At 44.4% G+C, this 26,046-nt stretch overlaps 1 protein-coding gene across 4 annotated transcripts in view; it reads left to right on the forward strand.

Annotated features, from left to right (window-relative positions):
• The first annotated feature begins 723 nt into the window (after nucleotides 1–723).
• Nucleotides 724–26,046, forward strand: part of DCAF11 (DDB1 and CUL4 associated factor 11) — a 59,151-nt gene continuing 33,828 nt past the window's right edge. The window contains exons 1-2 of one of the 4 annotated variants that reach the window (XM_077299458.1): nucleotides 724–858; nucleotides 15,866–16,008. In XM_077299458.1, the coding sequence (XP_077155573.1) occupies nucleotides 15,974–16,008 (35 nt within the window). In that variant the 5' untranslated portion in view covers nucleotides 724–858; nucleotides 15,866–15,973. Of the gene's footprint in view, nucleotides 859–902; nucleotides 1,089–15,865; nucleotides 16,032–26,046 lie in introns of those variants that run through there. The other 3 variants (XM_077299449.1, XM_077299454.1, XM_077299461.1) reach the window with 3 other exon arrangements.

Raw genomic sequence — 26,046 nt, forward strand, 5'->3', positions numbered from 1 at the left:
CTTTGGAATGTGGGAGGAAACCCACGCAAACACGGAGAGATCATACAAACTCCTTGCAGATGTTGTCCTTGGTGGGATTTGAACCCAGGACCCCAGCGTTGCAGTGCTAACCACTGAGCCACCGTGCCGTCCACTTTATGCCCACTTTGATGCCAGTTCTGATGCCCAGAACCCATTTGGGCCAGGCTGGAGAGACCTGGGTTTGATGTGGGCTCCCTGTTCTATATGTCTGCAGTGTGAGCTCAGTGGCCCAAAGTCATTTAACCCTTTCATTAATGCCCTTCAGTCCCCACTTTGATGCCCATTTTTGTGCCAGTTTTATAATTTTTGTAGCTGTTGTTTTCACATCAGGGCTTCTCACTGCATTGTATGTTATTATTGTGATGATTATTATTTGTTGTTAAACCTATAAACAGAAAAGAAAAAATTGACGAATAAGAAGCTGACGAATAAGAAACCAACTTCAGCCTCGTTGTGTACAGAGACTACCTGGTCAGAGAACTCATGTAGTCGTGCAGCTTGACCAGAAGTGACTTTAGAGGTTGTATGTTAGTTATCTCACTGAGAAATAGTCTGAAACAGGTGGTAACGGAGCAATGGACTGCATTCACCAAGATATTTCTAGTAACGAAGAGGTTAACCGTCACCTCGGTAACCGAACCGACCAATGAGCACATGATCGCTCTTCCACAGCGAAACATTGTAAACAAGGGGGCGGGACAATCCGAAACCAATTGCTGGCGGCGCAGGAAAACTCAGGCGACCTGTTATCCAATCAGGCAGCAGTCACGTGCCCACTGCCCAGTCTGGGAACCGGAAGCTGCAGAGAGACGTTCTGGAGAGATGTAAACACTGTGTGTATGTATCCTTATATATAGCATGATTATCCCTCCGCGGTCTCTGTGCTGGCCCGAGCGGGAGAGGAGCCGGCCCTCAGCCGTGTGCTGTGCGTGCCCGCGTCATGTCACCGGGCAGGACCGGCTCCTAGGAGTCTGCTTGTTATTGTGCAACAGTCACTGCAGTGATGTTCCGCTGACGCCGTGAGGCCCAGCTATGGCTCTGTCCACATGCGGTGTTATGTGCCGTAGGTATGGCGTCCTGGGAGAGAGCCAACAAAGCCGGAGCATGAAGGAACGTCTGCTGTGTGAGCTAGTGAGCCGGGCTGCAGGCGGTCCAGCACTGGTTCTGACAAGCGTTCACAGAAGTAGTGTTAAAATGTTGGAATGTGCTCACAGGCTGCTGTGGGATCTGTGTGAGGAGGCCCCCGATAGTGTGAGCAGGCCCCCGATAGTGTGAGCAGGCCCCCGATAGTGTGAGGAGGCCCCTAATAATGTGAGGAGACCCCTAATAATGTGAGGAGACCCCTAATAATGTGAGGAGGCCCCTGATAGTGAGAGCAGGCCCCTGATAGTGAGAGCAGGCCCCCGATAGTGTGAGCAGGCCCCTAATAATGTGAGGAGGCCCCTAATAATGTGAGGAGGCCCCTAATAATGTGAGGAGACCCCTAATAGTGTGAGGAGGCCACTGATAGTGTGAGGAGGCCACTGATAGTGTGAGGAGGCCCCTGATAGTGAGAGCAGGCCCCTGATAGTCAGAGCAGGCCACTGATAGTGTGAGCGGGCCCCTGATAGTGTGAGCAGGCCCCTGATAGTGAGAGCAGGCCACTAATAGTGTGAGCAGGCCCCTGATAGTGAGAGCAGGCCACTAATAGTGTGAGCAGGCCCCTGATAGTGAGAGCAGGCCCCTGATAGTGTGAGCAGGCCACTAATAGTGTGAGCAGGCCCCTGATAGTGAGAGCAGGCCCCTGATAGTGAGAGCAGGCCACTAATAGTGTGAGCAGGCCCCTGATAGTGAGAGCAGGCCACTAATAGTGTGAGAGCAGGCCCCTAATAGTGAGAGCAGGCCCCTAATAGTGTGAGGAGGCCCCTGATAGTGAGAGCGGGCCACTAATAGTGTGAGGAGGCCCCTGATAGAGAGAGCAGGCCCCTGGTAGTGAGAGCGGGCCCCTGATAGAGTGAGCGGGCCCCCGATAGCGTGAGCGGGCCCCCGATAGCGTGAGCGGGCCCCCGATAGCGAGAGCGGGCCCCCGAGAGCGGGCCCCCGATAGAGCAGGCAGGTAGCATAGAAACAGCTGTATACAGGAGCATATACTGTGTATAAGGGGTCACTGCTTCTAGTGGAGAACACCACATGTATGTATTACTACCATGCTCCATAGGGGACTGTATACAGGAGCGTATACTGTGTTTAAGGGGTCACTGTTTCTAGTGGAGAACACATGTATGTATTACTACCATGCTCCATAGGGGGCTGTATACAGGAGCGTATACTGTGTATAAGGGGTCACTGTTTCTAGTGGAGAACACATGTATGTATTACTACCATGCTCCATAGGGGGCTGTATACAGGAGCGTATACTGTGTATAAGGGGTCACTGCTTCTAGTGGAGAATGGCACATGTATGTATTACTACCATGCTCCATAGAGCGCTGTATACAGGAGCGTATACTGTGTATAAGGGGTCACTGCTTCTTGTGGAGAATACCACATGTATTTATTACTACCATGCTCCATAGGGGGCTGTATACTTGAGCATATACTGTGTATAACCAATCACTGCTTCTAGTGGATAACACCACATGTATGTATTACTACCATGCTCCATAGGGGACTCTATACAGGAGCATATACTGTGTATAGGCAGTCACTGCTAATAGTGGAGAATACCACATGTATGTATTACTACCATGCTCCATAGGGGGCTGTATACAGGAGCCTATACTGTGTATAAGGGGTCATTGCTTCTAGTGGAGAACACATGTATGTATTACTACCATGCTCCATAGGGGGCTGCATACAGGAGCATATACTGTGTAACACCAATCACTGCTTCTAGTGGATAACACCACATGTATGTATTAGTACCATGCTCCATAGGGGGCTGTATACTGGAGAGTATACTGTGTATAAGGGGTCACTGCTTCTAGTGGAGAATACCACATGTATGTATTACTACCATGCTCCATAAGGGGCTGTATACTGGAGAATATACTGTGTATAAGGGGTCACTGCTTCTAGTGGAGAATACCACGTGTGTATTACTACCATGCTCCATAGGGGGCTGTATACAGGAGCATATACTGTGTATAACCAATCACTGCTTCTAGTGGATAACACCACATGTATGTATTACTACCATGCTCCATAGGGGTGTATACAGGAGCGTATACGGTGTATAAGCAGTCACTGCTTCTAGGGGAGAATACCGTATGTATTACTACCATGCTCCATAGGGGGCTCTATACAGGAGCGTATACTGTGTATAAACAATCACTGCTTCTAGTGGAGAATACCAAATGTATGTATTACTACCATGCTCCATAGGGGTGTATACTGGAGCGTATACTGTGTATAAGCAGTCGCTTCTAGGGGAGAATACCTCATGTATGTATTACTACTATGCTCCATAGGGGGCTGTATACCGGAGTATATACTGTGTATAAGCAATCACTGCTTCTAGTGGAGAATAACAAATGTATGTATTACTACCATGCTCCATAGGGGGCTGTATACAGGAGCGTATACTGTGTATAAGCAGTCACTGCTTATAGGGAAGAATACCACATGTATGTGTTACTTCCATGCTCCATAAGGGCTATATACAGGAGCATATAATGTGTATAAGCAGGCACTGCTAATAGTGGAGTATACCACATGTATTTATTACTTTCATGCTTCATATGGGGGCTGTATACAGGAGCATAAACTGTGTATAAGGGGTCATTGCTTCTAGTGGATAACACCACATGTATGTATTACTACCATGCTCCATAGGGGGCTGTTTACAGGAGCATATACTGTGTATAAGGGGTCACTTCTAATGGAAAATACCACATATACAGGTGCTTCTCACAAAATTAGAATATCATTGAAAAGTTAATTAATTTCAGTTCTTCAATACAAAAAGTGAAACACATATATAGAGTCATTACAAACATTGATCTATTTCAAGTGTTTATTTCCGTTAATGTTGATGATTATGGCTTACAGCCAATGAAAACCCAAAAGTCATTATCTCAGTAAATTAGAATAATAATAAACACCTGCAAAGGGTTCCTAAGCATTTAAAAAGGTCCCTTAAACTGTTTCAGCAGGCTCCACAATCATGGGGAAGACTCCTGACTTGACCGATGTCCAGAAGGCAGTCATTGACACACTCCACAAGGAGGATAAGCCACAAAAGGTCATTGCTAAAGAAGCTGGCTGTTCACAGAGTGCTGTATCCAAGCATATTAATGGAAGGTTGAGTGGAAGGAAAAAATGTGGTAGAAAAAGGTGCATAAGCAACCGGGATAACCGCAGCATTGAATGGATTGTTAAGAAAAGGCCATTCAAAATTTGGAGGAAATTCACAAGGAGTGGACTGCTGCTGGAGTCATTGCTTCAAGAGCCACCACACACAGAGGTATCCAAGACATGGGCTACAAGTGTCGCATTCCTTGTGTCAAGCCACTCATGACCAATAGACAACGCCAGAAGCATCTTACCTGGGCCAAGGAGAAAATGAACTGGACTGTTGCTCAGTGGTCCAATGTGTTGTTTTCAGATGAAAGTAAATTTTGCATTTCATTTGGAAATCAAGGTCCTAGAGTCTGGAAGTCTGGAGGAATAGTGGAGAGACAGACAATCCAAGCTGCTTGAGGTCTAGTGTGAAGTTTCCACAATCAGTGATGGTTTGGGGAGCCATGTCATCTGCTGGTGGAGGTCCACTGTGTTTTATCAAGACCAAGGTCAGAACAGCCGTCTACCAAGAAATTTTAGAGCACTTAATTCTTCCCTCTGCCGACAAGCTTTTTGGAGATGGAAATTTCATTCTCCAGCAGGGCTTGGCACCTGACCACTGCCAAAAGTACAATACCTGGTTTAAAAACAACAGTATCACTGTGCTTGATTGGCCAGCAAACTCGCCTGACCTTAACCCTATAGAATCTATGGGATAATGTCAAGAGGAAGATGAGACACCAGACCCAACAATGCAGACGAGCTGAAGGCAGCTATCAAAGCAACCTGGGCTTCCATAACACCTCAGCAGTGCCACAGGCTGATCACCTCCATGCCAGGCTGCAGTGATGCAGTAATTGATGCACATGGAGCCCTGAGCAAGTATTGAGTGCATTTACTGAACATACATTTCAGTAAGCCAACATTTCAGATTTAAAAATAATTTTTCAAGCTGGTGTTGTAAAGTAATCTAATTTACTGAGATAATGACTTTTGAGTTTTCGTTGGCTGTAAGCCATAATCATCAACATTAACAGAAATAAACACTTCAAATAGATCGCTCTATTTGTAATGACTCTATATATATGAGTTTCACTTTTTGTATTTAAGAACTGAAATAAATAAACTTTTTGATGATGTTCTAATTTTGTAAGAAGTACTTGTATTACTACCATGCTCCGTAGGGGGCTGTATACAGGGTTATATACACTACGATCACTGCTTCTAGTGGATAATACTACATGCATACAGTACTACCATGCTCCATAGGATGCTGAATATAGAATTACTAGATGGTGGCCCGATTCTAACGCATCGGGTATTCTAGTATATGTATGTAGTTTATTTATGAAGTTTTCAGAATAATGCAATTTATACACAGGATTCGGCCGGCCGGGCGCGACCAATTAGCGAAGCGTGGTTCAAATTCCCCTCTAATTCACGGCCGGACTGCGCCTGTCGCTGATTGGTCACGGCCGGCCGCGAACAATCAGTGAAGCCAGGGCCGGCTCCAGGTTTTTGAGGGCCCCGGGCGAAAGAGTCTCAGTGGGCCCCCCTCTTTAACACATACCATTCATGAAGCACAGATACAGCAGAGAAATATAACACAGCCCACGTAGCATATAGCACAGCCACGTGGTATATAGCACAGCCCACGTAGTATATAGCACAGCCCACGTAGTATATTGCCCAGCCATGTATATTGCACAGGTACGTAGTATATAGCACAGCTCACGCAGTATATAACACAGCCACGTAGTATATTGCCCAGCCACGTAATATATTGCATAGCCCACGTAGTATATAGCACAGAAACGCAGTATATAACACAGCTCACGCAGTATATAACACAGTTCACGCAGTATATAACACAGCCCACGTAGTATATAGCACAGAGACGCAGTATATAACAGCCCATGCAGTATCTAACACAGCCCACGTAGTATATAGCAATGTAGGAACCATATCCCTGTTAAAAAAAGAATTAAAAGAAAAAATTGTTATATACTCACCTTCCGTCGGCCCCCGGATCCAGGCGAGGCGTTTAGCGATGTTCCTCGTGACGCTCTGGTCCCAAAAATGCATTGCGGTCTCGCACGATGATGACGTAGCGGTCTCGCGAGACCGCAATGCATGGCCCGGAGCGTCGCGAGGAGCGGGAAAGGCGCCGGAAGGTGAGTATATAATGATTTTTTATTTTTTTTATTATTTTTAACATTAGATCTTTTTACTATTGATGCTGCATAGGCAGCATCAATAGTAAAAAGTTGGTCACACAGGGTTAATAGCAGCGTTAACGGACTGCGTTACACCGCGGTGTAACGCAGCCATTAACCCTGTGTGAGCGCTGACTGGAGGGGAGTATGAAGGGGGCAAATTCGCGGCCGGACTGTGCCCGTCGATGATTGGTCGCGGCCTGTCAGCCACAACCAATCAGCGACGCGGGATTTCCGTGACAGACAGACAAACAGATGGATGTGCCCCTTAGGCGATTATGTATATAGATATACTCTGTGTTTGTAACTGATAGTATACAAATATCAAAAGACTGACCATCACTTCCAAATTGAATACTGGTGTGTACAGGTTCTTGCTGAAACTAGACATCTCCATACATAAATAACAAATAAAGTAGCACTCTGTAGTGCTGTTGTCATGACACAGCTGTTGGGTGACTCGGGACCAGGGGCTCCTTCCCTGTCTCTAAAGGTACCTTCACACATAACGATTTCGTTAACGATATCGTTGCAACGTCACGCTTTTTTGTGACGTAGCAACGATCCCGCTAACGATCTCGTTATGTGTGACAGCGACCAACGATCAGGCCCCTGCTGGGAGATCGTTGGTCGTAGGGAATGATCAGCACCTTTATTTGGTCGCTGATCACCCGCTGTCATCGCTGGATCGGCGTGTGTGACGCCGATCCAGCGATGTGTTTACTTGTAACCAGGGTAAATATCGGGTTACTAAGCGCAGGGCCACGCTTAGTAACCCGATATTTACCCTGGTTACCATTGTAAAAGTTAAAAAAAAACAACAAAACACTACATACTCACATTCCGATGTCTGTCGCGTCCCCCGCCGTCAGCTTCCCGCACTGACTGTCAGTGCCGGCCGTAAAGAAGAGCACAGCGGTGACGTCACTGCTGTGCTCTGCTTTACGGCCGGCGCTGACAGTCAGTGTGGGAAGCTGACGGCGGGGGACGTGACAGACATCGGAATGTGAGTATGTAGTGTTTGTTTGTGTTTTTTTTTTTAACTTTTACAATGGTAACCAGGGTAAATATCGGGTTACTAAGCGCGGCCCTGCACTTAGTAACCCGATGTTTACCCTGGTTACCCGGGTGCTGCAGGGGGACATCGGCATAGTTGAAGACAGTTTCAACGATGCCGAAGTCGTTCCCCTGATCGTTGGTCGCTGGAGAGAGCTGTCTGTGTGACAGCTCCCCAGCGACCACACAACGACTTACCAACGATCACGGCCAGGTCGTATCGCTAGTCGTGATCGTTGGTAAGTCGTTTAGTGTAACGGTACCTTAAGACTAGGGGGCTCACTAGCTCGCCCTATTCCCCGGGATACTTCTGAAGGTGAAGATGCCTTGACTCCACCCTTGTCTTATCTCCTGAGTCATCCCTCCTTCTGTACTCTTCCCCCACTCAGGGAAGAGGGGCGCTACTGTGCACAGTAGTAGACCAACCCGACAAACAAGGCAACACTAACAAGGGTTAATAGAAAACTCCAGGCATACAAAATATTCACTCTCATATAACAGAGGAATGCATCAGGATGTGCAGGAAGGGGAAAAAAACAAAATAGAGAAGGATAAGGAATTACCACGTGCACAAACCAATCACTGATAACTTCTCCATCTCATATGAACTCTTTTCCCACCCTTAGCCATGCAGCAATAAAGCTAGCTCTGACAAGGATTTGCAACAGAGCCCAGATTATAAAGGAGAAAGGAGTGGCTAACCGAGCTCAGCTGTGAGCACAGGGATTTCCAACATGGCCGATTAACCCCTGTTCCGCCAGAAGGAATAAACACCATTAAAATTAATAAGTGCTTCTTATTAGCGCCGGAGTAGGAGCAATCAAACGCTGTGACCTTCTGGCTAGACACTGTCGTGGTAACCCCGTGACATCTATAACATGCGAACATGAAATATATGGAATTTGAATTGCATTACTGCACTAGAAAACAGGAAAAAAACAAGATACTTACTCATAATTTGGCCGATTCGCGCATGCCCAGCCGCCAACAATAAGGCGATTTTCTTTGCTGGAGACCTAACCTATTGTGAATCCTCTCCTAGGCTGATAGCCTACATTTATATGGGTAGGTAGGACCCTGCTGGAATTAAATCTGCCATGGGCTGTTGGGTGGAGTTCTCAGTCAGAGAGCCTATGTATACAAATATCAAAAGATCGCCCATCTTAAAGGGACACTGTCACCTGAATTTGGAGGGAACAATTTTCAGCCATAGGGGCGGGGTTTTCGGGTGTTTGATTCACCCTTTCCTTACCCGCTGGCTGCATGCTGGCTGCAATATTGGATTGAAGTTCATTCTCTGTCCTCCATAGTACACGCCTGCGTAAGGCAAGATTGCCTTGTGCAGGCATGTACTCCGGAGGACATGTGTGTATACTGGCTCTCTGACCAGCACTCCAATTTGCAGCAGGATCCTACCTACACATGCAGGCTTCAGCCTAGCAGAGGATTCACATTAGATAGGTTACCAGCAACCAGAGACTGCTTGTTGTTTGCTGCTGGGCATGCACGAATTGGCCAAATTCTGTGCTAAGTATCTTCGACCTTTCCTATTTTCTAGTGCAGTAATGCAATTCAAATTTCATGTATTTCATGTTTACATGCTATAGTACTACAGAGTGCATCTTTATTTTGTCATTTTTATAGTTTTGCATGTATGCACATGGTGACCACAAAAGCAATCCTTGATATCAACAGTTAATGGAAATAGGTACTGTTTTTGTGGTCACCCTGTACTGAGACCATGCGTCTGCCCCCACAAGATGGTGTAAATAAGAACTCACGTCAATTGTGTTCAACAACTCCAGAGGACACAAAACAAAATCGCTGAGCTAATGTGGATAATTTTGCTTCAAATTGGCAAAATCGACTTTGATCAGACTCCACAAAAGCAGTTGGATAAATTTCCTGCATCCACTTAAACTTGTCTGCAACTATTGGGGCCTAACATTCTCCTTACTTATGATGCAGTCACTAATAATATTTCATGAATACCTCCTGTTCATGTTCTGCAACAAGGATCTGATGGTAATTTTTACTGGTAGGATCCTCCCTGCCATTAAGGAGTGTCATTGTTACTGAAGACATTTAGGAGAGCCGAGGACTACACAACGAAGCCAGCTGTAAACGTTGTGAACTGGTCTGTGCACAATCATTGAAGATTGACATTAAGGCTGTATGCACACATTGCAGATTTTTCGCTATAAAAACACGAAAAAAACACATACATTATGCATCCCATCATTTAGAATGCATTCTGCAATTTTTGTGCACATGATGTTTTTTTTTTTTCCGCGAAAAAAACGCATCGCGTTAAAAAACGCAGCATGTTCATTAATTTTGCAGATTTTTTACGGATTTCCCACTATATTATTGCTTTGGGAACCTCCGGAAAAATAAAAACGCGGTAAAAACACATGCGGATTTCTTGCAGAAAATGTCCGGTTTTGCACAGGAAATTTCTGCAATAAATCCTGAACGTGTGCACATAGCCTAAAGGGAACCTGTCACCCCCCTCAGACATTTGTAACTAAAAGAGTCACCTTGTGCAGCACTAATGCTGCATTCTGACAAGGTGGCTCTTTTAGTTATGCTCCCTGCACACGCTGAAATAAACGTTTATAAAATGTGCCCCCTCATACCGTGAAACCGTCCCGGAGGCCAGACTTTCCTTATCAGACGCAGCACAGTCGTCACTCCAGGCCTGTGGGCGCCTCCTCTTGCAGCATTATCGTCTCCGGCGCCTGCACTGTAAGTACGAAGGGCAGCGCAACTGCGCATGCCCCCCCAAAAAACTTAATGCGCAGGTGCCGGGGACGATAATGCTGCAAGAGGAAGCGCGCACAGGCCCAGAGTGACGGATGTGAGGCGTCTGATTAGGAAGGAAAGTCCCGCCTCTGGGACGGTTTCACGGTATGAGGGGGCACATTTTATAAACATTTCTTTCAGCATGTGCAGGCATCATAACTAAAAGAGCCACCTTGTCAGAATGCAGCATTTGTGCTGCCTGCACAAGGTGGCTCTTTTAGTTACAAACGCCTGAGGGGGGTGACAGGTTCCCTTTAAAGGCTCTGCGCAAACAATGGTCAGCATGAATCAATCTGGGCAGTATTATTGCAGCCATTCTATATTTTACTCTGAAACACCGCAGTGTCTTGGAGAATTCATACTTTGTAAAGCCAGCTGGGGACTGTGTCTCAGCTGACTATTCCAAGGCAGGTCAGAGCTAACTATTCCGGGGGAGGAAGGGGGGGGGGGCAGCTTATCCCTGCCCCAATTCCATTGACCTACAGGTCTCTAACTATGTGAATAGAGGTGACCGCTGTCATTGTAATGCTGTCTGTGATGATATTGAGACAACTGAGGAAGAGGAAATATGAGTAAAATAAAATTGACCGCAGGTGAATCCGCATGTGATCACTGAACCTCGCGGCTTCACTAAGTTCAGTACATTCTATGGATGAAACTTCTCTTGCGTCTCCGCTAGAGAAATTGACATGCTGCGGTCTGGAAAGACGCACCTCATATCCGTGTCCACGGGTGAGCCGTGGGCATCTGTGGACGCATAATGGACATGGGATTTCTGGAAATCCCCTCCACTATGCTGTAACATATGGTCGCTGCGTGTTTGGTGCTGCACAAGTACGCAGCGTCCAATCTGCAAGAACTCCGGATCGTTAGCACATACCCTGATACTCAGCAATCACATGATTATTGTCTGTCTCCGGCATGGCATAACTGTTAGGTCTCGGCATTTACAGATCCTCTCTAACAGCCACTATTGTCACCAGTAGGAGGCATTATTCCCCTGTAATTTGGCATCCTCTAGTTACAGCAGTACTTGCTTCTCTCTACCCTTGTTTTTGTACAGAGTGTGTTAGTTATTCTTGAGACATATGCCATGTATGATTTACATGAAAATGTTTGACAGTAAGGGTATGTGCACACGTTGCGGATTTGCTGCAGATCCGCAGCGTTTTTTGAGGTGCAGAAACGCTGCAGATCCGCAATTGATTTACAGTACAATGTAAATCAATGAGAAAAAAAAAAATGCTGTGCACACTTTGCGGAAAATCCGCTGCGGAAACGCTGCGGTTTAAAAGAAGTAGCATGTCACTTCTTTTTTGTGAATCTGCAGCGTTTTTGTACCCACTCCATGATAGAAAACCGCAGGGGTAAAAACCGCAGCAAATCCGCAAGAAAACCGCAGCAAAAACGCACAAAAAAACGCTTCGGAACCGCACAAAAGACCGCTGGTGCGTTTTCTGCCAGGAGAGACAGAATCCGCACCAGAAATTCCTAAGCCTAATCCGCAATCTGTTGCGGATTGTATGCGTCTTTCGCAGCGAAAATGTATACACAACACAGCCCATTGAATTCAGTGGGATTCCATAATGTTGTGCTAATGCTGCGTGTTTTTCCACAGCGGAATCGCATTGCGGAAAAATACGTAGCATGCACATTCTTTGTGCGGAATTGCGGCGATTCTGCACACATAGGAATGCATTGATCCACTTACTTCCTGCAAGGCGCTATGTCCACCATGCACAAAGTAAGCGGATCATGTGCGGAAGGTACCTGGGTGTGGAGGAGAGGAGACTCTCCTCCAGGCCCTGAGAACCATATGCCTGTTAAAAAAAAAAAAAGAATTAAAATAAAAAATAGTTATATACTCACCTTCTGGCGGCCCCGGATCCAGGCCAGGCCTTAGCTATGCTCCCGGCAGCTCCCATTCCCAGTGATGCCTTGCGACAATGACCTGTGATGACGTGGGTCTCGCGTTATGCTACGTCATCTGGGGTCATTGTCGCGAGGCATCACTGGGAACGGGAGCATCGCGAGGATCGTGAAGGCTGCGGGGGACGCCGGAAGGTGAGAATATGACGATTTTTTATTTTTATTATTTTTAACAATATATCTTTTTACTATTGATGCTGCATAGGCAGCATCAATAGTAAAAAGTTGGTCACGCTAGTCAAACACTATGTTTGACAAGTGTGACCAACCTGTCAATCAGTTTTTCCAAGCGATGAAGAGATCGCTTGGAAAACGCTAGCATTCTGCAAGCTAATTATGCTTGCAAAACGCTAGTGTTTAGCAGGAATATGCATGCCAATTCTGCATGCGTTATACCCACGGCAGAGAGTTGCAGAATTGCCGCGGCAATTTAGCCTAAGTCCTTTATGTTATGGCATTATAAGGATTGAAGGGTTCTCTCTTTTGTAGTTCGTGGGTCTGTGAAATTGATATCTAAATGGATGCCAGTTACAGTAGAAAACTGCTAAATTATGTCTCATATTCATCCAGAGCAGTTATTTTCTTGCCAGTCTTGGTGAAGGAGCAGAGTTGAGTCAAGCCGCTTCTGATTAATGAAGAGGTGCACTCCTCTTCATGAATCTGGAGCCTCTTATGAGTGGCAAGCGCCTCTGTCAGGGTTTCAGGATTTCTTGCATACAGAACTCCACAGCTCGTGATGAATTAGACAATCTGTGACGTCACACCCCTGCTGCGCACCCGTTCCATTTTGACTTCTTCCAGCTGGTAGAAACTGGCATTAAAACAGAAAGAATAGTAAAACTTTGGCGCACCTTTTCAAAGCTTTTATGCCATTTTTGGGGGAGTAAAAGCTTTTTGATAAATCAGGGCCAATGAGTAAATGTTCCTCTAGAGCTTTTATGGCATCAAAGTTCTGAAAAAATGTAATGTTGTCTTAGGGTATGTGTACATGGAAGGTTTTTTTTGTATCTGTTACAAACTAAAGGCCCCGTCTCACATAGCGAGATCGCTAGCGAGATCGCTGCTGAGTCACAAGTTTTGTGACGCAACAGCGACCTCCATAGCGATCTCGCTATGTGTGACACGTACCAGCGATCAGGCCCCTGCTGCGAGATCGCTGGTCGTGTCGGAATGGCCTGGACCTTTTTTTGGTCGTTGAGGCCCCGCTGACATTGCTGAATCGGTGTGTGTGACACCGATCCAGCGATGTCGTCACTGGTAACCAGGGTAAACATCGGGTTACTAAGCGCAGGGCCGCGCTTAGTAACCCGATGTTTACCCTGGTTACCAGCGTAAATGTAAAAAAAAACAAACAATACATACTCGCCTTCTGATGTCCGTCAGGTCCCTTGCCGTCTGCTTCCTGCTCTCACTGACTGCCGGCCGTACAGTGAGAAGTGAGAGCACAGCAGTGACGTCACCGCTGCGCTCTGCTCTCACTGTACGGCGGCACTCAGTCAGAGCAGGAAGCAGACGGCAAGGGACCTGGACACCGAAAGGCGAGTATGTAGTGTTTGTTTTTTTTGGTAACCAGGGTAAACATCGGGTTACTAAGTGCGGCCCTGCGCTTAGTAACCCGATGTTTACCCTGGTTACCCGGGTGCTGCAGGGGGACTTCGGCATCGTTGAAGACAGTTTCAACGATGCCGAACTCGTTCCCCTGATCGTTGGTCGCTGGGGAGAGCGGTCTGTGTGACAGCTCCCCAGCGACCACACAGCGACTTACCAACGATCACGGCCAGGTCATATCGCTGGTCGTGATCGTTGGTAAATCGCTAAGTGAGACGGGGCCTTAAAGTTTTCTTGTGACAATTGCTTTAGGAAAAGGTTGGTAAGGGTTTTTGTTTGTTTTTTGCTCTTTAATTGGACACTGCCTAGTTTAGAACTTTTTCCCATCAGGAGCCAATTCACAGACTTGACAAGTATTTTCTTTTTTTTTTTTACCAGGACTTGTTCAAAACCTGAAATGGAAAAAAAATGCTCAAAATAGTGAACATATTATCAGCAAAGTGGTCTTAAAATAGAAATGAAGTGTTTTTTAGGCGTTTGTAGAATAAATCCACTCAAAAAAAAAAACTTGTTTAGATACCTTTGCATGGCTTTCCACCACAGTTATGTATTTTACACACGTTCTCTGCTCTTCTCGCTTGACACGGGGCATGGTTTAGCTGGAAAGGCATGGCTTAATAGCGCCCTTCCATCAAATTTTGGCTCATATTTCTGGTACAAAATAAGCCAAGTAATATTCTAGGACCAAAACACTCACTATGGGGCTAAATAAACCTTTTTAAACGGAACCTGTCACACCCAAAATCGAAGGTGAGCTAAGCCCACCGGCATCAGGGGATTATCTACAGCATTCTATAATGCTGTAGATAAGCCCCCGATGTATCCTGAAAGATGAGAAAAAGAGGTTAGATTATACTCACCCAGGTGCGGTCCCGGTTCTGTTCTGGTCCGATGGGTGTCGCAGTCCGGGGCCTCCCATCTTCTTACGATGACATCCTCTTCTTGTCTTCACGCTGCGGCTGTGGTGCAGACGTACTTTGTCTGTCCTGTTGAGGGCAGAGCAAAGTACTGCAGTGCGCAGGTGCTGGGCCTCTCTGACCTTTTCCGGCGCCTGCGCACTGCAGTACTTTGCTCTGCCCTCAACAGGACAGACAAAGTACACCTGCGCCGGAGCCGCAGCGTGAAGACAAGAAGAGGACGTGATCCTATGAAGATGTGAGGCCCTGGACCGCGACGCCCATCGGACCAGAACCACAGCGGGACCGCCCCTGGGTGAGTATAATCTAACCTCTTTTTCTCATCTTTCAGGATCCATCGGAAGCTTATCTACAGCATCACAGAATGCTGTAGATAAGCCCCTGATGCCGGTGGCCTTAGCTCACCTTCGATTTTTGGGGTGACAGGTTCCCTTTAAGTTGTTTCAGATCTATAGGTGTTGGTATATAACTAACTGCATTGTTTCTTTACTATGTTTATTAATATCAGTTAGTTTCACTTGTTCCATAATTAAAAGGATTGTTCACTATCCGGAGAACCTCTTTTCAAATTAAGTAGTCATCATAGACCCAGCAGCTAATCAGCGGCTGGTATGGGGCTGCTGTATTCTTACTTCTTATGCCTGTCCGACCATTCATCCAAGAGCTCAGTGTCAGGCTAGTAGCGGCTGCTAATTGGCTGTAGGCCTAACATGACATAACAATGTCACGTGAAAAAAAACCCTACAGAACTGGAGCCAACATTGCTGGATTTGCGTTGATTCGAGAGGTGAGTCTGTTTTTTTTTTTTTTATAAGGGGGTGTACTTAATATTAAAATGGCTTTCCAGGTTATAGACTACCAATTTAATACTTGCTTTTCATTAGATATCTTTCTGATGTAAATATGTTATTTATGAGTGCACTGAAAGAGAAACGTTGAGAAATACAAGGTCCATAAACAAAAACGCCAGCAGAAATATATGTCTGTTATGTTGATTTTTGTCTTTTTTCTGTGTGATAAAGGCTGTTTTATTAAGGCTTTTATGGTGTACAGGGGAATGGAGGATGGGAACACGCAGTAGCAGCAGTGCGGGTGGAGGAGGATCGTCAGGGGATTCGCCAAGAGGCTCCCGCAACAACTCAGGATCGCGTGGGCTACGGGATGATGATGACGAGGAGAACGTTGACCTGGCGCAGGTATTGGCGTATCTTCTGCGCAGGTAACAACACCCCACACATGTCATTGTACAGATCACATATATATCCTTCTATTTCATCCATACATGAAGCATTACGCCCTCACCTCTTCCCAAATTTATATAGTCCTATGGTTCTTGGTGTTGACCACTTAATCCTCTGTATCTGCTTTGATAAAGCCTCCACCGTAAGCTGAAACATTGCAGCGGGTGAAAAGAAGAATCATGGATTTTGGATGACACTTCCATCTTTTAATGTCGCATTGCTGTTACGAGAGGATAGTTGGCGTCTGGAGGCCATGCACTACATTAGTTTTGTGGTGCTCTCTGCTGCTCATGTCTTTCTTTATAATTGCATTGCTTGTTTGTACAACCAAATACATCTAAATGGAGAAAAGGAGGAGGTACAAACAGGTGAATATTAGCAAATGTTCTACATATTGTGCACTATAGTACTTCTTCCTAGGCCAATGTCAAACATTTTGCTCTCAAACTTCCAATTCAAACGAAGGGTGCATTTATGCTGGACATTTAAGGGGTACAATTATCCTCTTGAACACTAATTTCCCAATAATCGGCCTGTGTAAACACCCTGACAAACGAGCAAAACGCTAGTTCGTCTGGTGAAAGGATTTTTAAGCTCACTTAAAAAATCATCATTGGCAGCACACTGTCCTGTGTAAACAGGACAATGTGCTGCCGAGAGCAATGTTATTCTATGCTCACAGAATGACTGTAATAATGATTGTTCTGTCATCGTGAAGATGTGGTCCGCCTTTAAGCAGGCTATTAAATGACCATCAATCAGCTTGCATATAGCCAATTGGCAATTGTTGAGTGGTAATTCTTGCCAATAGTTTCTGATTCCACATGATGCTTAAGATTAAGACAGCAATCCGATATTTGCTTTAAACTAACATTATAGATAACGTTTATAGATAATGTTTAGATAATTTCAAGAACAAAGATCATACAGTAACAACTACAAAAAATCATAATCTTAGGCCTTATTCCTCTCTTGTGATGCTACTCTATCACATATATCACTTTCTTTACAATGTGTCCAGTTTTTGTATCTTTGTATTTTTTTATCCTGAAGTCATATAATTTATTGTGCCATATTCTTATTCTCGCTGCTGCTCAAACTGCTGTATTCAGGCATAGAATGGATGCACTCCCATTTAGTCAATGTACTGCTTTTATATGATAATTTATAATGCTAGCACAGTACTAACTTTAGTGCAGAAATAATGATTCCCATAGAAAATGATCAATAACACTTTGCCTTGTAATGCTAAAAACCCCATAAAGGGCATGTTACTAATGCAGTTGTATAGTACAGTACAACAATGTATAATAACATTGCTGAAATAATACTGTTATACAGTGTTAAAACTATACCTTTATGTAGACCGTGTGCCGGGGTGGTCTCTCCCAGAATACAGCAGGCCGAGGACAAAGAGCATGACCAAACAATTTGTCAAGGAACAACTTTTTACTAATAACGAAAACTGTGTTACCCCGGAAACGCAAGAAAGTAACACAGTTAAACCTAGCCCGGGTCAGCTAGGACCCCTGCGCTGCACAACAGATAGGCCCAGTATGTTCTATCGGGTACACTAAAATTTGCCTGACTTGTGGGTCTTCCTAAGGCCCCTTTCACACATCAGTTTTTTGCTATCAGTCGCAATCCGTTGAATTTTGCAAAAAACGGATCTGGCAACTGATGCCGCCGGATCCGTTTTTTTCTCATAGACTTGTATTAGTAATGGATGGCCTCACGTTTCATCCGTCGTTTGCCGGGTCGAAAATTGTCTGTCTGGCGGCCAGAGACGACAGGACAAAGTAACTTTTTTTTGTCTACGTCGAAAAAACAGACAGCGTCGGATCTGTCGCTGTCCGTCGTTTGCTAGAATGGAAGCCTATGGGCGCCGGATCCGTCAAATGACAGAATCCGGCGACGGATTCCGTTTTTTTTTTTTACTGAGCATGCTCCGATTTTTTTAGGATCATTTAGCCAGCCCCCCTAGTCAGATCCGTCGAAAAAACAGATCCGTCGCATCAGTTTTTCACAATCTGTGATGGATCCGTCGAGCCAACGGATTGTGACTGACGGCAAAAAACTGATGTGTGAAAGGGACCTAATGCGGTAACCGAGTTACTCAGAGCAAGGGTGTAATTAGATGAGTGCATGAGGCGGCCCATGCAGCACAGACATTCACAAACTTAGCAATTCTCTAAAATTACAATTCTGTTATACTATCTATACACAAGCTCACTCACTGAGGGGAATATCTAGCTAAGGTTCACACAGCCCTCTTAGCAAACAATGTCTCTAGTTGAGAATTTCGGTTTGGCCCCAAACTCTCTGTAAAGTCTGCGTGCGTGCACCCACAGGATCCCTGTGGTGGGGCCTGAGTTCAGGATTTACCGGCCGCTATCTGAACACAGAAGTAGCGGCCTAATCGTCCCAATGGCCGTTTAGCTTGGAGACTGTGGAGTGGATCCCGGGCTTGTCACCTGGAGCGCAGTTTTTGCCTGACAGGCTAGCAGAAGGCCATTCATGTCACAGCCGATGCTATGGGTGGAATCTAACTCTGTATCCAACCGTAGTCGTCTCCCCGATGTGATTCTTCTTCTCTGACAGGAATCACCGGAACAGTTGCACCTTTCCTCAGTAATCTGACCAGCTCCTAGCACACTGCACACACCCTTTCATCTTAACTCTCCTGTACTCCTGTCACATCTGTCTCTCTCTAACTGCACTTCAAGATGGCCGCCTGTCACTCTCAGTCATCCTTCAGTTTTCCAACTGTCGCTTGGGGCGGCTCAAACTGGTTATCTCCCTGTGTGCCTGCTGACATACAGGTGACAGTCGTATGAATCCGCAAACCGCTGCCATCTAGGGGCTAAAACACCGATAACATCTTTTATGTTTACACAGGTAAGCAGGTGTGGAGTGGGAATCTTCAACCCCCCCCTCACATTTATTTAGAGAACAAATACAGATCCTGAATAATATTGCCTTACAGCACCCAAGTATTTTCGCAACTTATAAATGTTCGCTGCATATCTGCACTGACTAACTGCAAGCTCACAACCAAGGACCAGATCTTCTTAAAACGGCCATATTCTATGAACTACTCCAATATTTCCTGCTACAACTGTCCCTTTCTGCTCATACTGATATTTCTACTTTACACAGTGACGTAACTAAAAACTAATGAGCCCAGTGCAAAACCTCTATCAGGGCCCCCAAATATCACAGGACTTTAATACTATAGGACTTCTCATATGGGCCAAAGGGACCTTTTGGGCTGCCTTACGCTACAGGGCCAAGGTTCGACTGCAATCCAAGTACCTACTAGTTACGCCCCTGGCTTTACATCATTGTCTAATTTACTGCCCTGTTCCCATGTGCTGTTGTGTATAAATATGTGATTCTTCACATACTGTGTTAAGTTATACCTAATGAAAAGGTCTAAGTAGTCTTGACATCCTGCTATTTGTCAGCACCATCTTCTGATTTAAAGGGAATTTGTCATTCCAAATTTACCCTTTAAACTAACCACATAGCGTTGTAGGAGATGGAGCAACATACCGTAAATCTGTTCGTCTGTTGTCCCTAAAAACCAACCTTATTGTAATAAGCATATGAAGGTGCTAAGTCTGCCGTTGGCTCTCTCCCCCACTGAAGTCATAATAGAGGTGACAAGTGATGTCAGAAGCGAGAGAGGGATTTTTGTTCTCTCCTCCACTGAAGCCATAATAGAGGTGACAAGTACTGTCAGAAGCGAGGAGAGAGTGATTTGTGTTCTCTCTCCTGCACAGGAACCGTGATCATGTAACTGAGCTTTATCCTAAGACCTCACTGGCTATAGGCAAGCCAGAACTGTCAATCAACTTAGGAGTGGCAGTAATCAAAATAAGTAAGTGGAACGGAGTACCTAAGAATTCAGTCACACCAAGGGTGCACTGAGCATCTTCAGTTGCTTATTACAATAAAGTTTTTTGGGGGGGCAACGGAGGAACAAATTTAATAGCAAAAATAATAAAAAATTATTGTTGCTCCATCTCCTACAATTCTATGTGGTTACTTTGTGTAAATTTGGGGTGAGAAACTCCTTTTTAAACTGTAAAAAGATATGTATTATTTCCTGTAACTAAATACAGAAAAACAAAGATACACAAATAGTAATGAGGACAGTTTGAGCATGAGTTTGTTCACTTTTGTTCAGACGATTTTGCTTTAGGATTGGAAACTCAGAAAACTTATCTATGTATCCAAAATCCTGCTGCATCAGTCTTGCCAAATATTAATTAGAAATATCTTCAATGTCTTCACACAATTACTCTTCCAGACCAAAATGAGTTTATGCCCAGTAAGGTTGTTAGTCAAAATATTCATAGGTTGGGCATACTCTGTCTACTTACCGGTGACAGCAGTGCGTTCCAGTCCCCTTTTCTGGTGCTGAGGGGCGAAAATGATGAGACAGAGGATATCTAAGTGTGCTGAGCAGGAGATTCAAGATGGTGACGTGGCGTCTGCACCCGCAGTGAAACCTGGGCGGGCTGCCATGCATCAAAAAGAAGCTGCAGCTAAGTTGTAGCAGTTCGCCAGACCCACTTCCCTGGATGAGGGATGGAGCCTCAGAGGAGAACCTCTCAAAATGAACATTCTCAGCAGTTAAGACTCTATCACTAAGGAGCCTACTCTCACTGGCGTAATGTCAGCAATAGAGATATGCAGTAAATCTCTGAATAATATTGTATACCAAGTGGGGTGCATTAAAGGGAACCTGTCAGCAGGATTGTGCACAGTAACCTACAGACACTGTCAGGTCGGCGCTGTTATACTGATTACAATGATACCTTGGTTGATAAAATCCATCTTGTGATTTTTGTTTAATTTTTATTTTAAGAGGAAGGTGTGACCATTGTGAGACATGATTTAAGGAAACAGGCTGAAAAAAAACATTGAATGAGAGGAAAGAGTGAGTGAAATGGATGATATGCTCTTACCTATGAAAAAGGACGTACATAACCATGGTAGAATCCTAGAAATTTTCTGAGCGAAACAGGATGATCTGGAGAACCAGCTATGCCGGAATAATATACGTTTTTGTTGGGGGCACCTGAGAAAGCGGAGGGAAATAAGCCCACTGAATTCTTTGAGGACTGGATTCTAAAAACATTTGGGAAAGATAATCTGAACCCACTTTTTGCTACAAAACTTGCCCATTGTGTTCCAACTAGCCCACTTTATCCAGGTAGCCCCCCACATACAGTGCTCATAAAGATCCTACACCTCAAAGAGAGGAATTTAATACTCTGTATGGCGAGAAATACTTCTGTCTTATCAGTGGACGGGCACAAGATCTCTTTATTTCCCGATTATTCGGCTGAGGTGCCGGAAAAAAAGAGCCCAATTCCTGGACATTAAACGGAGGCTCCGCCGATTAAAATTGCTTTACTAAATGTTATAGCCTGCAAGGCTTAGGATGGCAGCAATGAACTCCACCTTCTTTTTCAAAACGCCGAACGACACACTTGCATAGATGGATCAGAAGGAGAGACGCCTTCGGGACACCCAGATAAGGCAGTCAACACCTTGATATGTGTAAGATGAGTGCATAATGTGGACTTCTTTTTTTTGTGATTTTGTTACGTTATTCATGATTCTAAAGTCATAAATCAACATGGTCTAATGCGGTCCATTGTCGCTAGACAGGAAGCGACTCCAACTCACAAATGATGAGATAAAAGATCATTTTTATATAATACTAGCTGTACTACCCGGCTTCGCCCGGGTTAATGACTGCTGTTAGCAAAATAGAATGTGTTAACAAAAATTTATTCTGCACACAAAAACCACAAAACAAATAGATAGAAATGTAATTATTAAAAGGCAAAAACTAAGCAAATAGAAGCATTTCACAACATATATTAGCTTTGTTATACTGAGAATGTCTTTGTTGCCTATATTAACCAATCAGAGCTCAGGTTAATTAACTGTAGCAAAATAGAAGCTGAGCTGTGATTGGTTGCTATTGGCAGCCTGATAAATCCCCAGCCAACAGGAAGCCCTCCCCCCTGGCAGTATATATTAGCTCACACATACACATAATAGACAGGTCATGTGACTGACAGCTGCCGTATTTCCTATATGGTACATTTGTTGCTCTTGTAGTTTGCTTATTAATCAGATTTTTATTTTTGAAGGACAATACCAGACTTGTGTGTGTTTTAGGGCGAGTTTTATGTGTCAAGTTGTGTGTGTTGAGTTGCGTGTGGCGACATGCATGTAGCGACTTTTGTGAGATGAGTTTTGTGTGGCGACATGCGTGTAGCAACATTTTGTGTGTTGAGTTGCATGTGACAGGTTAGTGTAGCAAGTTGTGTGCAGCAAGATTTGTGCATGGCGAGTTTTGCGCGTGGCGAGTTTTATGTGTGGTGCATTTTGAGTATGTGCAAGTTTTGTGTGAGGCAACTTTTGCATGTGGTGCAACTTTTGTACATGTGGCAATTTTTCTGTGTGTGCAAGTTTTGCATGAGGTGAGTTTTTGACTTTTGTGTTTCGACTTTTATGTGGCGAGGTTGGTGTGTGTGTGTGGTGAAATGTGTGCTGAGGGTGGTATATGTGTTCAAGCACGTGGTAGTGTGTGGCGCATTTTGTGTTTGTGTTCATATCCCCGTGTGTGGTGAGTATCCCATGTCGGGGCCCCACCTTAGCAACTGTACGGTATATACTCTTTGTCGCCATCGCTCTCATTCTTTAAGTCCTCATTGTTCACATCTGGCAGCTGTCAATTTTCCTCCAACACTTTTCCCTTCACTTTTTCCCCATTATGTAGATAGGAGCAAAATTGTTTGGTGAATTGGAACGCGCGGGGTTAAAATTTCACCTCACAACATAGCCTATGACGCTCTCGGGGTCCAGACGTGTGACTGTGCAAAATTTTGTGGCTGTAGCTGCGACGGTACAGATGCCAATCCCGGACATACACACATACATACATACACACATTCAGCTTTATATATTAGATATACCTGTATGTAATCTCCTGTATATAGTATATACCTGTGTGTCATCTCACCTATATATAGTATATATCTGTGTGTCATCTCCTGTATATAGTATATACCTGTATGTCATCTCCTCCTATACATAGCATATACCTGTGTCATCTCCTCCTGTATATACTATATACCTGTAGGTAATCTGCTCCTGTATATAGTATATACCTGTGTGTCATCTCCTCCTGTATATAGTATATACCTGTATGTCATCTCCTCCTGTATGTAGTATGTACCTGTATGTCATCTCCTCCTCTATATAGTATATACCTGTGTGTCATCTCTCCTGTATATAGTATATATCTGTGTGTCATCTCCTCCTGTATATAGTATATACCTGTGTGTCATCTCCCCTGTAAATAGTATATACCTGTGTGTCATCTCCTGTATATAGTATATAGCTGTATGCCATCTCCTCCTGTATTAGCCCTCGTTCACACGTTATTTGGTCAGTATTTTTACCTCAGTATTTGTAAGCTAAAATGGCAGCCTGATAAATCCCCAGCCAACAGTAAGCCCACCCCCTGGCAGTATATATTAGCTCACACATACACATAATAGACTGGTCATGTGACTGACAGCTGCCGGATTCCTATATGGTACATTTGTTGCTCTTGTAGTTTGTCTGCTTATTAATCAGATTTTTATTTTTGAAGGATACCAGACTTGTGTGTGTTTTAGGGCGAGTTTCGTGTGTCAAGTTGTGTGTGTTGAGTTGCGTGTGGCGACATGCATGTAGGGACTTTTGTGAGATGAGTTTTGTGTGGCGACATGCGTGTAGCAACTTTTTGTGTGTCGAGTTGCATGTGACAGGTTAGTGTAGCAAGTTGTGTGCAGCAAGTTTTGCGCATGGCGAGTTTTGCGCGTGGCGAGTTTTATGTGTGGTGCCTTTTGAGTATGTGCAAGTTTTGTGTGAGGCAACTTTTGCATGTGTTGCAACTTTTGTGCATGTGGCAATTTTTCTGCGTGTGGCAATTTTTCTGCGTGTGCAAGTTTTGCGTGTGGCGAGTTTTGCACGTGTGGCGAGTTTTGCATGTGGAGAGTTTTGCGCGTGGCGAGTTTTGAGCGGCGACTTTTGTGTTTCTACTTTTATGTGGCGAGGTTGGTGTATGTGTGGTGAAATGTGCACTGAGGGTGGTATATGTGTTCGAGCACGTGGTAGTGTGTGGCGCATTTTGTGTGTGTGTTCATATCCCCGTGGTGGTGTGATTATCCCATGTTGGGGCCCCACCTTAGCAACTGTACAGTATATACTCTTTGGTGCCATCGCTGTCATTCTTTAAGTCCCCCTTGTTCACATCTGGCAGCTGTTAATTTGCCTCCAACACTTTTCCTTTCATTTTTTCCCCATTATGTAGATAGGGGCAAAATTGTTTGGTGACTTGGAAAGCGCGGGGTTAAAATTTCACCTCACAATATAGCTTTGACGCTCTCAGGGTCCAGACGTGTGACTGTGCAAAATTTTGTGCCTGTAGCTGCGACGCCTCCAACACTTTTCCTTTCACTTTTTCCCCATTATGTAGATAGGGGCAAAATTGTTTGGTGAATTGGAAAGCGCGGGGTTAAAATTTCACCTCACAACATAGCCTATGACGCTCTCGGGGTCCAGACGTGTGACTGTGCAAAATTTTGTGGCTGTAGCTGCTACGGTTCAGATGCCAATCCCGGACATACATACATACACACACACACACATTCAGCTTTATATATTAGATAGAGATAAAAGACAAAATAATTAAAAAAGACAGGGCAATGAACCGCCAAAAAAAGGGGAAGAAAACACAGTAATAAAGCAGTGTCAGAGGTGATGGGATCAAAAAACAGGGATAGGCAGTAAGAGAACCCACTGGGATCCACTGAAAGAAGCAAAAAAGTAAAAGCTACCAGTAATATGGTCGATATTGTGCAATGTAAAGGTGCCAGCCAGTGCTAATGGGCTAGGAGACGGTACTATGAAAGAACCTGTGATACTGCTTCCTGTTAAAGATGCTATAAGTAAAGGAGGCAAAAGAAATGCAGGGGCTGCGATGTGCAAGTGCAGTAAATCTCTCCGCTCTGCGTTGATATAATACCCCTATAAAAGGCACTCCAAGGACGATCCTGTAACTTTTCACCAAAATAACCAAAGTACAAGAGCAATAAAGGGCCAATGAGCCCTTTACCTGGGTAAAAATGGTGCTGTAATCATTGAGGCTGTCTGTGCTTCCCTATTCCCACTGGGATAACTCGACTGCAATCAGTATGAGATGCCTATATTTAAATATGCAAATACCTTCAGAGTACAGCAGTTCTGAGGCAGTGGTGTCACTCTGCGCAGCCAAGGTGATGGACAGTGTAGAGTGGGAATACTTATGCATGGTGATGTCAAATATGGGTTTTGGTGAGAGATTCATTGCATGGGATAAGTTGCTATACTCTACTCCATAGGCTAAAGTAAATTGGTTGATATCCGGGTCTTTTTTTTTTTTTTGCACAGGGGAATGATGAATGTTCCCCCTTACTCTACTCTTATTATCAATAGCAATTGAGCCTTTGGCAGAAGCATTGAGAATATCAATATTAGTGAAGGGGTTTAAATATGGTTCTTTAATTGAAAAAGTCACTCTTTATGAGGACAATATGTTACTGTTTCTAAGTAATTTGCCCAATTCATTAAAGGAGGCAATTTTAATAATAATAAATTATTTTGGAACCCTTTCAGGTCTTAAAATTATTTGGAATGAATCTTCTCTTATGATCCTAGGCCCAAAGCCATCTGCATATAAAGAATTCTGAGGTCAACTAAAAGTAGTGACTTCATTTAAATATTTTGGGAATTCAAATCAGTGAAAGTTTGACGGATTGTGAAACGCTAAATATATTACTAATGCTAGTCAGATTCCAACAAAAAACCAATGCATAAACTCCCGATGGCTGCAATCAGGAGAGCCAACCTAATTAAAATGGTTCTTATGCCAAAAAC

The sequence above is a fragment of the Ranitomeya variabilis genome, chromosome 1, assembly GCF_051348905.1.
Source record: "Ranitomeya variabilis isolate aRanVar5 chromosome 1, aRanVar5.hap1, whole genome shotgun sequence".
In the NCBI taxonomy this organism is placed as follows: domain Eukaryota; kingdom Metazoa; phylum Chordata; class Amphibia; order Anura; family Dendrobatidae; genus Ranitomeya; species Ranitomeya variabilis.